Source organism: Saimiri boliviensis, chromosome X, assembly GCF_048565385.1.
Source record: "Saimiri boliviensis isolate mSaiBol1 chromosome X, mSaiBol1.pri, whole genome shotgun sequence".
Taxonomy (NCBI): Eukaryota; Metazoa; Chordata; class Mammalia; order Primates; family Cebidae; genus Saimiri; species Saimiri boliviensis.
The window spans coordinates 72,551,079-72,567,132 of NC_133470.1; the positions used below are offsets into that span (position 1 = coordinate 72,551,079).

At 36.1% G+C, this 16,054-nt stretch overlaps 1 protein-coding gene across 8 annotated transcripts in view; it reads right to left on the reverse strand.

Moving 5' to 3' along the window:
• The window catches only part of CHM (CHM Rab escort protein), a 193,550-nt gene that overhangs the window by 41,862 nt on the left and 135,634 nt on the right, over positions 1-16,054 (reverse strand). For all 8 annotated transcript variants that reach the window (XM_074391433.1, XM_074391436.1, XM_003938704.4 and 5 more), the window contains 3 exons: positions 13,409-13,486; positions 3,349-3,453; positions 2,911-2,974 (listed from right to left, as the gene is read on the reverse strand). In XM_074391433.1, the coding sequence (XP_074247534.1) occupies positions 2,911-2,974; positions 3,349-3,453; positions 13,409-13,486 (247 nt within the window). The remainder of the gene's footprint in view (positions 1-2,910; positions 2,975-3,348; positions 3,454-13,408; positions 13,487-16,054) is intronic.

The window sequence follows — 16,054 nt, forward strand, 5'->3', positions numbered from 1 at the left end:
CTTTGGCAGGGTTAGTCTGTCTGGATGTGTGGTTTTCTTAAGCAGCCACCAGTGATCCAGGTGGAGATCATAGCCTCACTCAGGGATGGGATCTTCCTCTGTGGGTATAGTAGAAGGACATGACAACATGGGTACTGAGAGTGTCAGACAAAGAGCAATTCAGAAGATCTACTACGGGGTCTAGTGCAGGGAAAAAGAAAAGGGCAGAACGGAAATGATAAACTGAAAAGAAACAGAGGGACTGAGGAATTGTACATCTCTTAACAGACTGGGTAGAGGTAAGAGAATGAAAGAGCTGAAAGGATAGGAGCAGATTAATGCCACTATAGATCCATGACCTTCAGACTCAACTGGGCCATTAACACTGCCCAGCAATTTGAACATGAGACAGTACACTCTGCAACTCCTACAGTGATTATTTTATATCTTTCCTTCTACCCATACACATTTGCACACCCCCATTCTCAAAAGATGACTTCACCTTGTTTATAATTTAAAGAATAAATGTTAACCCGTAAGATGGGAATTCTTAAATCTAGAAATGCATTCACCCTCTGGTTTCAACGTGTCTCCCATCCCATTCAAGGGCAACGTTTTTGTTCTCTGAATTTTAGCCTCTCCAACCTTTGCCCGGACCTTGATCCATCAATTATCCTCCTTCTTACTTCGGTGTCTTCAACCTCTCCCTCTCTATTGGCTTCATTCCATGAGCTGAAATATATACTAATCTTTTAAAGTAAAGAAAAGCCCTCTTCTCCACATCTCTCTTCAAAGAACAGTTCCTCCCTCTTATTCTTCACAGCTTAGTTTCCCCCAAGAGTTATCTCTATTTGTTCTCTTTACTCTTCTGCCTCCCTGGCACTCTTTGATCCACTCACAAACCACATAGCTTACTGGGAAATACAGACAAGTAAACCAGTAATTGTAGGACAGTGGAGTAAGTAATATAATAGCGGCTGTACTATTTCTTCTACACACTCATGCTCACACTTGTCACACAGAACTATAGTTGCTACTTATCAGTATCTGTATCCTCCAGAATGTAAGCTATTTGAGGGCAGAGACGCTATCATAGTCACCACTAGCTCCTTAGAACGCAGCAACACTGGCTGGAAGGTAAAAAGCAATCATTGTTTGCTGAATGGCTTAACGAAAGTATTCATATTACACATATTATAAGTATATTTGGGGGGCTTTTTTGTATATAATGTTGATTTATTAGCAACAAAAACTGGGACAATGAATTGGCTTTATCCACTCACATACTTCTTTTATATAAGAAAAAGCTTTCAACTTAAGGAACTTTAGGAGCCTACTTTTAGCAGTGGCATACAGAACCAACAGTCGCACCCACTGAGTAAGCTGATTTCATCAGTCACTATAAAATATGGTTAGAAGAAGAATTGGGTACTCTGAAATTTAAGAGGTCTGAGTAAAAACCAGAGGCATAATGACATTCCTATGGAACTGGGGATAAGGAGGAAGAAGAGGGTACTGAAATGAATGATGGTGGTAAGGAAATACCATAACTGGGAATGTGTGTGGAAATCATTCACACCAGGCCTAACAGTGGACTTACAATCACTGCCATAGGGTTGATTACTCTCTTTTTCTCCCAGATTTTTAAATGTATTCTCTGGGGATTCTCTTTTTCTCCCCATAACAATATATTTTCAGTTTCACAGAAATAATTTTCAAACTCTAGTATTTACATCAATTTTCCTAAAATAAATCTGTTATATAAGATGCAACTATCTGTTCCAGTGGATGGAAATCCTTAGGAAACCAATGCCATTACATTATTGCCATCATGTATTTTTTAAAAACACATTTAATAACTACAAGTTGAGTATCCCTAATCCAAAAATCTGAAATCCAAAATGCTCTAAAACCCCCCCAAAATCTAAAATCCAAGCACTTCTTGCCCCAAGCATTTCAGAGAAAGGATACACAAATTTTAGTAATATAGCTTAATACATTTAATTTTGCCAATATTGATTTATACAAATTACCATGTAGATTAAATTAGTAACAATGTTATTAGAAAGCATAAGACTCAATGAGGTATCATTTCACCTCTGTTACGATGGCTACTATCAGTAAGACAAGAGATAACAAGTGTTGATGAGGATGTAGAAAAAAGCAGACCTTGTACACTACTTGTTGAAATGTAAATCTTTACAAGCATTAGGGAAAACATTATGGAGGTTCCACAAAAACGTTAAAAATATAATTATCATATAATCCACCAATCCAGATTGTGGGTATATATCCTACAGTATCTCAAAGAAATGTCTGCACTCCCATATTCAATGCAGCATTATTCGTTGAAGCCAAGACTTGGAAACAACCTAAGTCTCCGTCAGTGGAATAATGGTTTTTGTAAAAATGGGGTCTGTGTGTACGTGTACACAATGGAATATTATTCAATATTTAAAAAAGAATAAAGTCCTACCATTTGCAACAACACAGATGAACCTGGAGGACATTACACTAAATGAAATAAGCCAGACACAGAAAGGAAAATACTGCATGATTGCTCTTACATGTGAAATGCAAAAAATTCAAATTCATAGAAGCAGAGAGTAAAACGGTGCTTGCCAGGGGCTAGGCAAAATGGGGAGATGTTGGTCAAAGGGTACAATCTTTCAGTTATACAAAAAGAATAAGTTTTAGAGATCGAATGTACAGCGGAAGACTACAGTTAATAATATGGTGTTGTATGTTGAAAATTTGCTGAAAGTAAATCTTAAGTGTTCTCACCATAAAAAAGAAAACTATGGAAAGAGATAGATATGTTAATTAACTTAATTGTAGTGATTAGTTCACCACGTATATGTATGGCAAAACATTATGTTGTACATCTTCATATATATACCTTTTATTAAAAATATATAGGACTGAATTTACCTGTTGATCTGAATCTGTTTTTAGGACAGATCTATCTGTGATCAGCACTGCCCTGGAGATCTGCCTGTAATGCACAAAACAGTCAAGCAGTAATTCTGATTCCACGGCTAAGTTTCATTTATAGTTATATAACCACCAGAAGGCATGTTTCAAAGATTTAAGTCAGGATAAAAGTGTAACCTCCCAAAACCAAGTCAAGTTTGGCTTTAATCTTTTCTTGGCTCATGAAAGAAGAATGCCTGACCTACAGACAAACCCCAGCTGAAGCAAAGGAGTTGAAATTATGCTAGACCCCTTTAAAACCAGACCCTGTAAGTGAAGTAAGATATTGAATATATCTTTGGTTTGGCATTTATTTGCATGTTACCTGAAGAACAGAATCATACAGAAATGTCAATAAAATTACCTTCCCTTGCTAGTGGGTGGAGGGGGCCTTACCTGTATTGCACACGTGAGCATGTGTTCTCAGAAAAGTAACTGTCCTCCACGAGGAAATGCTTAGAGATTATTCTCTGACCAAACTGATCTATAATTGCTTTACATCTACAAAGAAGATAAGTATACCACAAAAGTTCATATTAATAATTAAATAATGGAGAAAACACAATTAGCTACCAATTTTGAATCTAAAACCTATTTCTCATAAAGACAACACTTAAAACTTGCCTATAATTCCACATTTTCTGATGCAAAACTGACACTAAATGACAGAATATATATTCTTGTTGCCATTTTGAGGTCTTTTAAAGTACAAAATAAACCTGGAATGCATCTTAAACATGTACTTTGAATGCCATTAATAAGAATAAAGTCAGGATAAGAATTATAGTAAATCATATATTTCCTAATGTTTAGGAACACAGAAGCATTTCCTTTGTTTAGAAAACAGGCTTGTATATATTTTTCTCCTTAGCAGCTCTAAGAAAAGGAGACAAAAATTGATTAAATACCTTGTTATATCATTCACAGCTTATAAAGGCCTTTTACAGGCTTTTTATTTTTCTGTTAAATGTTGGTTTCTTTTTTGTCCAAGAATAGCTATATGGTCATGTGTTTGGTAATGTTTGAAAGAGAAAAACGGGATAAATCTTCTTTTAATACCTGTTTCCACTTCAAAGGATGATCATAGAAAGATTTCTTTCAAGTGCTGTTTCCAAATAAGGAAAACACTTATGCACGGACATTAGCAGGTCTCTGTCATCTGATATGTGTTGGGACAATGAATCATATAGAACCCTCCATTGACCTTCTTTCAATGTGTCTAGATAAAAGGATGAAAATTGGAATCCATCTACTTGCAGTGCCACAAGTTATAAATGTACTTTATAGGGCTCATTATCCAAACTAATGGACTAAGGGCAACATCCTTGAAATGGACTTACCAGCACTGACAATGCCAGTATGCAATATTTCAGGAACTCTATGCAAATGACTCTGTGTTTGCTATACCTTTTGATTATGGAAATATCAATTTATTTGTGTCACAGCTTCTTCTTTGGGAAACAGAATTATTTTATTAGAAATGAACTTATGTGTTGCCCCTCATAATATGTAAGCAAATTAATTTCAAAAGCATATTGTAAAATATACTGGTATAAGTTAAAATGTGTTCAGCCACTCTAAAAATAAGCCATATAAGTGATATCTTCCAGGAATAAAGGCATTAAAAATAAAATGATTAACACTCAAGACCAATAGTGAGAAGAATTCAATTTGTATTTCCTAAAGGCGGATTATGATATGCTAATATATTTGAACAAATGGCATCCCACTGTTGTAAGGATAGACTATGATGTCTAGTGATGTACATAATAGATATTTTAACCATAACATTTGTTATATTATATTAATATTTACATGATTTTTCCCATCTCATCTCCACTTTCTTTCTCTTCTCCACTTCTGTTTCTATATATACCTCCTCACATTCTATTGAACTAGAACTCTTGCCTTATAAAATACTTAACAAAATAGATCTGAAGTACTTACATCTGATATTATCCAAAATAGTGTTTTAAAAACTGAAAATATAAGTTATTCACTCAGTCTTCTATTTTAAAACACTTATATACCATTTGAAACACAAAGTACTTAAGGCAATTGAGAAGAGAAATCTGCTGTCTGCCATTAAACATCAATCTCTATTTGTCCTGTAAACACTGACAAGCCTTTTTCTTACCTTTAATTCAGAGACTATATGAAGACAAGAGGAAATAATTGGGCAGAAAACAGTGGGTGTTAAATTTCTGTATCTTGATAGAGTTTAGATTATACAGATTTATCATTTACTAAAACTCACTTTAGGAGCACTTAAGATTTGGGCACTTCACTTTATGTAAATTTTACAACAAAAGAAAAACACTAAACAAATTTGAGCTCCAGTTAACGATATGCATGCTGAAATATTTAGGGAGACTTTTACTGACATCTGCAATTTACAGTCGAATGTATTAAAAAGATGAGTCGATACATGGATAGAAGGATTAATATTTGGGTAGCTATGTGACTAAACAAGTTTCTTAAAATGTTAATTGCAGAACCCAGGAAGTGGATATACAGGGGTTCTCTCAAAATTCCTTCCACATCAGTATAAGTTTGAAAGTGTTCACCATAAAATGTTAAAGCTTGGGGGGTGAGGGTCAGTGTTAATACAAATCTCAGACCTGAGTGTAAATCTTTGCAAAAGGTTCCCATTTAAATTGTATTATTAAACCTGGCCCTCAGGTTTGGAGGCTTTTAAACAAGGTTGTTTTGGTGGTAGCTATACCTTCAGTTGACAGGCAGACATTTGTTTCAAGTTATGATATTGGAAAGAACTAATGGGGATCACTCAAAAGGGAAGTATGGGAGTGTGGGAGTTAGGGAGCTCAACTATACAAGGAGAAGATACTAATACATGTGTCTACTTATGCTGAGGCTTCTAATGAAACAGTGATTGTCAGAGTGGGAGGAGGAGAAGGAAGCAAATCAGAATCACACCTGGGGGACATTTTTAAATTATAAAGTACCCCTGGAGATTCTGATAAGCTCCCAAATCCCAGGAAAGAATCACTGTCAACCATGCCACTGCTACTGTTGTATCTTCTACGTTGTGGTAGGTGGAGAAAAGTCAAGGACTATTGGTACAGATAAAATATTTGTTTCTGCAGAAATTGAGGTGATGGTCACATATGCCCAAGTCTCAGTCTGGAAGATGATAATAACATGACTCACCTGACATTATCACTCTGAAGCACTAAGGCTCTAGGCCTAAGCAAAGCTGCTCAAATCAAGACATGTTTAAGCAAGTGAGAAGATTTGTTCTCTTCTCATTTAACTTACTGTCATACATTCAGCCTAACTGGGAAAACAATGAAAAAGAAAATATTTACTTTGGACCTAGATTTAGTCTTTGTATTGCAAAGATTCATATAAAAGATTAGATGACATTTAAGTAACGGAAAGCAGCAAAATGAAAAAGTGCTGCCAGAGACATGAAAATACCCCTCCCACATAAACCTGAGGAAGCCAGGGAAGATTAAACCATGTAATATTTAGTGAGGGCCTTGCTGAGCCTCATAAATAGTACCTGAGGAGGAACATGACAGATGTCCCCAGTTACAGGGACACAATGACCAAGCTGATCACACAAAACACTGAAGCCAGACAGAACATTTCTAGAGCTAAGCTTTCTAAATCAACAAATCACAAGAGTTATTCAGTTCTTGGCAATGACATAAGGGCATAGATAGCAACATGATGATAGGAAGAAAATAATAGAATGGCAACTCAATATCTGGAATTTGGCTTAGATGAGAAAAATAACACTAAAACAAGTATTCAATTTCTGAGATCTTCGCAATGAATACAGCAAATAATTTTATGGTAAAGAAAGCAAAAATCGCATATGGAATAAATTAAAGGAAAATGTACAAACTAAGAAAATTAGAAGATGCTCAATCACTGAAGAAAACAAAATAATTTTCCCTAGTTACTACGTCCTTCTGAGTTTTCTCAAATGCATTAGTTCAAATGCCACCTCACCCATAAAACCATCTCACATGCTTCCCACTCATTTTTTTCTTGGGTAAAAAACACTCTAATAGTTCTAAACACCTTTAACAGGCAAACAACTTCAAATCTATAGTTCTATGCTCTGACTTCTGCTAAGCTCTGTATCCATATTTGTAACTGTCTATTATCCATTACTTCCTGGATAGACTCCACGCTCCCTTTTAATAAATATTTAATGGAAAAATAAAAATTGTATATATTCAAGGTGTATATTGTAACGACCTAATATACATATACACTGTGTAATGATTACCACAAATTAATTAACACATCTATCACCACCCATCTTTACCATCTGTGGGTGTCATGAGGAACTGAATACCTGCTCTTACCATATCTCAAGGAAATAATACAGTATTATTAGACAAGTGTTTCTTAAAACCAGCATGCTACAAACTGAGTTTATCATGCTCCTCATCTGCTCAGACTCCCTTGGAATCCCTGTATCAGGTAATGGCATAACCAGCAGTTTTCCTGCCTCAAATCCCTCTTCTTACATCTAGTTTGCTATAACATTTTGATTCCACCTTATAAGTACTTTCTGAAATTAGCCTCTTCTCTCCATCTCCACTGATACTGCCTTAGACTCTTATAATGTCTAATAAGATAATGAACTGCTAGCAAGTTGGCAATTCATCTGTTCAACATAAATGTATAGCATAACAATCATGTGCCAAGCACTGTTCTAAGAGGTAAGAATACAAACGTCTTGCCCTAAAGGACAAGATTCAGACAGAAATAATTTTTGAAGATTCAGACAGAGACAATTTTAAGACAATAGCAAAGTCCAATGATAAAAGATAAGCATAAGGAATTAGAGATTACTAGAAGAGGCACCTAACTCATCTCATGGTCGAGGGGTGGAGTATAAGGGAATGCTCTTTGGAGGAAGTGACACAGTTGTTGCTTTTATAGGATAAAATACAGTTAAGCAAGCAAATAAGGATACGGATATCTCAGGTAGAAGGGCAGAATCTGCAGGGTTACAAAGACATGTAAGAGAAGAACAGGTACAGAGATCCATGAACAGTTCAGTATTATGTGACAATAACATGAAAAGTAAGTAGGAAAGAGAGATGAGCCTAGACAAGCAGACGGAGGCCAGATTACAGAGTCTCACCCATCATGTGTCATATAGAAAGGTCTTAGACTTTATTCTGAGATTATATAAAGGCAGGGAGGCTTCTGAAATAAGGATGGAGCCAGATCTACATACTGAACAGATCTCAATGTACAATTATCTTATTAATTTAGTTGTTCTGTAATGTCCCCCAGTAGACTGTAAGTTCCATGAGAACAGAGACCCTAATTCTCTTTTTCTCTGCTGTATTGCCAGTGCCTGTTATGAAGAAAACAAATAATAATTGTTGCACTGATAGGTGGATGGATGGATAATGAAGTATACTGTACATGTGAATAGTGTAGAGAGAGTGGAAAAAAAGATACAGAATCTCTGATTTAGGAGGTAAAGAATCACTTTCCATCACAGTGCTTCTTCCAAATCATGGCCAGAATTACAACACAAAAGTAGCAAATCTAATCTTGCTGCTTTCCGTTACTACCTCTCATTAGAGTCCAAATTCCTTAGCATAGCACAGAAGAATCTTCGCAATAGGTCTCTCCCACCACTGGATTCCAAAGTTTCCGATTATATTAATAGTTACTGTTAGCTAACAGTTAGCTCTTACAATGTGTAACAAATGGTTCTACAACATTTATCTATTTCGTTAATAATTATAATAACCCTATGAGGTAGGTGTAGTCAATTGTCCAAATTTCTAGATAAAGAAACTGGGTCATAGAGAGTTAAATAACTTGCTCAGGTACACACAGTTAGTGACAAAGTCAGGATTCAAATCCAATCTATCTGACTTTAGAGCTGTACTCTTTACTGAAGTCTCCCTGTATACAAGGACAGGGTCCATGTTTTTATTCATTTCTTTATCCCCACAGCAACTAGCATGGGGTTTGGCAGATGTTAAATATCCAGAATATGATCACTATCATTTTGCAAGCAGGCCACGTTAAAATCAATGCTTCAGCAATGACAAAGGGTATTGAGTCAATTACCTCAAACTTGGTCTAACATTCTATTCATTACTAACTTCCAAGTATCCAGAAAACACATAGACATCAGAAAAATATATCTGACATCAGAAAATATATATTCCTGCAATCAGAAAAACATACACCTGACATCAAGAAAGAGCCATCGAAGGAAAGCTGGCAAGACAGCTGAAGTACACAGGGACCAGTAGCTGAAGTAATTAGATTACAAATATTGGTTATAGATGTTTCTGGTCCAAGGTCATCTGCACTTTACCGAAATATCAAATACTATACTACTAACTGGCCAGATCTAATTTACAGGAGTTTTGCCTGGTCAACATAGCTGCAAAGGAAAAGAAAACTGTTTAACTAGAACATTCAGTGTTTCCAAAAAGAGTCAATGGAAACGTGCAGTATGAGAATTTAGTGAAAAGGTTCAGAAAAGAACCGCTGATACATACCTACGCCCTCTCAAATTAAGAAAGCAGAACCAAGCAAACAAAAATGAAAAATAAAATCTAGGTGAAAATAGGTATACATTCAGTTACATATTCCATATACCATGATTTAATGTGTCTCCTCAATGCCCTATTTCTTCTCTCAAAGTCTGAACAGTATTTGGATGTATAATCGCCATATTAAACTCAATACTGTGATCACTTATGCCTCTCTCACCTTTCCTAAATGGACAGCACAAAGCAAAGCACGAAAAGAGCTATGGTCAGTCTTTAATCTTTATTCATTTATTTAACTCGAAGTTATTGAGTATAATGAATACTAGGAACCTGCCTTGGTTCTGGAGATACAACAGTGAGATTCTGCCTTTTCTTATAGAGAACTTAGGAAATGATCATAAAAGTGATGTGACAATGGACAGTCAGGACGGGCAGAGGGTTCTGATGTAGTCCGTGGGATCACAGAACAAACTTAGAACTTTGACTCAAAGCAGGAGTAGTTCTTAACTACCCTAAAGAGGAGAGGGGATATCAAGTGTTCCACATAGAAAACTAGGAAAAGAAAGGCAAACTATAACCATAAGGAGACAAATGAAAATCTTTACACATTCCTTACTTAGTACACTAATTATACTTAGAATATAACAATTGTCTAAGTCAGCCTCGAATCCTTAAAAAGAAATGTATGTTGGCTATACCCAATACAAGGTCAAGGATTCCCCCCACCAAAAAAAAAAAAACTATCCTTTGCTTTATATTCAAATCCTAACAAAATATCTCCTATTACTGGTTATCTCTTTTGTATATTTGATTTTAAATGGCAAAGTTGTGTTTGGTAAAGATATACGAACCTGAGCCAACTTCAGTCAATGCTAGCTTTAGGTATTCACAGAGACTATTTGACTTGCCAGATTGTTTTAAAGAGGAAAAATTTAACATAAATATGGTAATCATTACTGAAGGTATAAATACAAACTTACAATTTTCAAGTATTGCTTGTATCTTTTAAATATCACTTAAGCAATTCAGTATAGTGTGAATATTGTAGATGACAGGAATATTATGATTTCAGGTCAAGTTTTAAAAACTGTCAAGTTAAAGAAATAAATAGTTATGGCTTAGAATAAATTTCCCAGGAAGAGATTTATATACAGAATCCAAAATCGTTGCATTCTAAAAAAACAAGATGGACAAGATGATGATGTTCACTAGAAAACTGGGATTCTAGTACTATAACAATATAATTAATAGCACAAGTAGACTCTGTGCTATTTAAGTTATATTCATACAAGAAGGCACATACAAGTTGTTCAACATTTTTTTAAAATATTTCACTGGGACTGAAGATTATGCATTATGTGAGAATGCCTTACATTTGAGCATATGAAATATTTTAAGATAATTCATTTCTATATATTAAGGAAAAGCCAAGTACTTTCCGAGAACATTAAATAACTCAACCAAAGCATGTCAGATCTAGAAGGAGATCCAGAGATTACTGCAGAGTCCATTTCATTCATCTTTCAGATAAAGGATTTGGTCCAGAGGAAAGGATTTGCCCCTGTCATTCATGGCACTAATGGAAATCCAAATCGCCTCTCATTCCAGGGCTACCCAACCTTTACTCATACCTTAGAAGTTACAAAACAAGAAATGTCTTTCTATGAAGATAGTTTTAAAATACTAAGTTAGAAGCAGTCTGTCTGCTGTTTAAAATTCACATTTGCTGTAATCCCAGCACTTTGGGAGGCTGAGGCAAGCAAATAAAAGGTCAAGAATTCAAAACCAGGCTGACCAACATGGTGAAACCCCATCTCTACTAAAAGTACAAAAATTAGCTGGGTGTGGTGGGGCATGCCTGCAGTCTCAGCTACTCAGGAGGTGGGGCAGGAGAACTGCTTGAACCTGGAAGTGTGAGGTTGCAGTGGGCTGAGATCACGCCACTGCACTCCAGCCTGGGAGACAGAGCGAGACTCCGTTTCATAAAAATAACTAAATAATAAAATAAAATTCAAATTTGATTGTCAGTATATCTGACAGATGCATATTGATAAGGCCTTAGACTGACAAGACCTAGAGCCCCCAGTTTATCATGGAACACAGTACCCTTCACTAAACCCTCAATTTTACCTTACAGATCAGTGTTTCTCAGTGTCATCTAAGGATTTCCTATATTAGATTTACTTGGGGTATTCTTTACAACTGCAAATTACTGCATTCACCCTAAGCCTACTAATCAATTTCACTTTCTGATGGTAAGGAATGGAAATTTGCGTTTTTGACAAGCTTACCTGGTAATTCTCAGGCACATTAAAGTTTGAAAACCACCAATCTAGAGATTCAATTGGTCTCTAGACCATCAGCCTTCAGCTATCTGTTGCAACTGGAATCTGCACCAGATCATAAAAAAGAGCTCCTCTGTTCAGAGTATGTCATAAAAACGAAGTCAAAGGTAAGGAAAAGGTAGCCTTTAGTTCAACAAATGCAGTTACTATAGTAGCATATCTGCTTTTTTTTTAAACAAACATGACCTATGCAAATTATTCATGTCACATGGGACTGAAATGGGACCCCAAGAGTAAAAGAATCTAAGCAAATAAGCACCAAACAAGCAATTCATTATCTGGCTTTCCATAATAAGAACATACTCTTGTAGCCAAGTGAATGCACAAAGAAAAATGACTCCAGAAGTCTGAAGACAACTATTCCTTAACTTCCATAGAGTCAAGATGTTAACATTCTGGGCCCCCAGGGATAAATTTTTCTCTCCAACTATCACTTTTCATTTTGTAGTATCTTTCTATAAAAGAACTAAAAGTACTTTGCAAGCCTTTAAAAATATGTATCAATGTTATCTTATACAACAGAATTACTCTTCTAAAGTAAATTTACTAAATATTACATATTTCTAGAGTTGAGGTTTTTCTTCACCATACCTCAAAACACTAGCTTTCTCTCACTACAATTAGCCTATAAGAAGTTAATAGACATTTCATGCCACTTAGATGATAGAAAACTTTTGTGAAATGAAAGACACAGCTTAAGATTTGTATTGTTTAAGCTTCCAGTTCAAATATTAAAATGTTTTATAACCTCAAAAATACCATTTAACTATATATTCCCTAAAAACAATCATCTAAGAAATACAGGACAGTACATGCTTGAGAACATGTAACAGAAAATAAAAACACATAGCAATTTAGATAGCTTCTAAAAGTGGATCCAGTTGACCCATTTAAGTTTCAGTGTAGAACGCAGAAATCACAGAATATTTTATCCAGCGTAATTCAGACAAGGAAATGTAATTGAAATATAAAATACACAGTAAACAGATGGTGTTCAGCTCTTTTAAAGAATCGGTAAATTCTTATTTCAATCCTAAACCAGCCTATAGGCCTGATATTATTATAAAAGAATTTATCCTTAGATAAGAGGGCAGCATAGTTTATGACAACAATCTACCTAAAAACTCATTAAAGTCTTTTCTCTTGGAGTGACATGCATTATCAGCAGAGATTAATCTGATGAGTCTTTAGGTGAATTCCATTTTTAAAAATGCAATAACAGAGGGCTTTGTTGTCATCTGATGAAAATCAATTAAAGGAGGTAAGGCCACAAGGAAAACTAACATCACTCATCACCCACCCCCTGGCAGCTGAAATGATTTGTCTTCCAAGCTTGGATGACCAGGAGCTATAGGCATATTGCAGGGAAATTAATTTAGTTTCTATATTCTGAACTCACTATTCATGTTCTGGAGGACCTAAACACAAATTGCTTTTAATCAAGGTTGATATGTTATTAATAGCAAGGAGGATCTTTGAAGAATCTTTTCTTTTAAATTGACTTCAACATTTTTCACCTGTGTTTGGGGTATAAATAAATATATATATATATATATATATATATATATATATGAAGGTTACTTATATCATCCTTACTTTCTGGATTCTTTGTCCACTACAAGGCACTGTACTGAATGGCGAAGACAATAAATTCCACCAAACACAGCACACATCCTAGGAAGAGAATAGGAAAATAAGAATTAGGGTAATAAAAATTAAGGTAAAAAGATTTTAAGTATTTTACACTTCATAATTGGTATTACAGAAAAAAAAAACATTTTGATAATGTATTATTTTCTCTATCATAGTATTCAAAATATATCTGAGATAAGATTAGAAGTATCTTGACACAGTAGAAGTGCTACTGATAATAATACAATGCTGACAGAACTGTGACCAAACCAAAAGTATACCTAAGCAAGAGCCAATTATCCCCCCCAAATCAGCTCTGCCTCCCTAAGGTACAAAGAACACAAACAGCCTCAAGAGGTAATGTATGTATGACACACCCAAGAGAAATCACCACTGAGAAGTGTTAAAGAGGAATTAACCAGAGAAGACTCTGGAAAACTCTGGAAAACTCCTAGATATTTTACTTACAATAAATGTAAGCAAAATCTCCAGTAGTCAAAACTAAACTGAGAACTGAAAGCTAGAGCAGTAAGCATGAGTTAATGCAGCAGAAGCTATAGAGAGAGTACTTATCTCAGAGGTAATCTAAGTGCTTAAGTTTTAATGCACACGTAAAGAGAGGAGAGACATTAAGATCCAAACAAGGAAGGAAGTAGAAAAGGAGATATTCTCTTACAATATCTGGATTATTAAAGAGCTATACCTCAGTTAAAGAATAACCAAGGAAGCCGGGCGCGGTGGCTCAAGCCTGTAATCCCAGCACTTTGGGAGGCCGAGGCAGGTGGATCACGAGGTCAAGAGATCGAGACCATCCTGGTCAACATGGTGAAACCCCATCTCTACTAAAAATACAAAAAAGTAGCTGGGCATGGTGGCGCCTGCCTGTAATCCCAGCTGCTCAGGAGGCTGAGGCAGGAGAATTGCCTGAACCCAGGAGGCGGAGGTTGCGGTGAGCCGAGATCGCGCCATTGCACTCCAGCCTTGGTAACAAGAGCGAAACTCCATCTCAAAAAAAAAAAAAAAAAAAAAAAAAAGAATAACCCAGGAATGAAATCCAGTTACTAAAAGAGGTAGAAAACAAGCAAAAAAAAAAAACAAACCAGTTTTGTTTCTGTGAATCCCTGAATGGAGGAAGATTACACTGTGTATTTATTAATATTATCAGTAGTCTGCCTTCATACATGCTAGGGGTTTGAAATTATACCACTATATGATACAAGAAACTCTTAACCAAAAAAGTATCATGAGAAGTGGTGCTGGGTCAGTGAATAGACTCCTAAACAGTTAGGAGAAGCCATGGCTAAAGCTTTCTGGTTGAATAAGACTTTAACCAAGGCCATATGAGATTGCCACAGACAGAGTCCCTAGATGATGAGTTTATAATCTAAAATTATATAACACATGAGGAAACACATCTTACCTTGAGTGAGCAGACAAAAGAAATAGCAGGATTAAACGTCCCAAAATGTTACTCGGATAGTATAACTATCCAATTGAGATTATAAAATGAGTATGATTAGGATGAATAAATGAAAAATACAAGAAAATAATAATGGAATGTCCAGAAAGACAACTAGAATAGGCTGAAAAATGTGCTCTCCCGTTAAGATGTTCACATCTTAATCTCTGGCTCCTGTGAATACATTACCATACCGGGCAAGAAGGACTTTACAGTAATGATTCATTGAAGATCTTGAGATTGGGAGATTATTCTAGTGGGTGCAACATAATCACAGTGTCCTTAAAAGAAAGAGGTGGCCAGGCACAGTGGCTCACGCTTCTAATCCCAGCACTTTGGGAGGCCAAGGTGGGCAGATCACCTGAGGTCAGGAGTTCGAGACTAGGTTGGCTAACACGGTAAAACACCATCTCTATCAAAAATACAGAACTAGCCAGGTGTAGTGGTGCATGCCTGTAATCCCAGCTACTTGGGAGGCTGAGGCAGGAGAATTGCTTGAATCTGAGAAGGGGAGGTTGCAGTGGGCCAAGATCATGCCACTGCACTCCAGCCTGGGCAACAGAGCAAAACTCTGTCAAAAAATAAAAAAGAAAAGAAAAGAAAGAAAGAAAGAGGCAGGAAGGCCAAAGTCAAAGAAGAAGATGTAAAGACAGGAGTAGACATCAGAGTGATGCCACTGTTGGAAGTGGGGCACATGCCAAGGAACGCATGCAGCTTCTATGTGCCGGATAAGACAAAGAACAGATTCTCCCCTAGAAGCCCAGGAAGAAATGCAGCCCTGCAAACCCGTTTTAAACTTCTGACCTCCAGGATGGTAAGATAAATTTGTGTTGTTATAAGCTACTAAGTTTGTTATGGCAACAATAGGAAACTAATAAAATGATCCTTGAATGCATGAAAATGATGACAGAAGTGGCATTACAAAACAGTGTGGAAAGAATGGAACCTCGAAAAAATGATTTGGATGAAGAGCCAAGATGGTGGACTAGACAAAGCCAAGAAAAGCTTCTCTCACCGAGAGAGCACGCCATCAAGTAGACAAGCACACTGCAAACAGATCTTCAGGAAGAAGGCACTGAAAGTGAATATAGGGAAAAAGAACGCAGGCCTCAGGGCTGAAAATGGAGGAGGCCAAGAATACTCCATGGGAT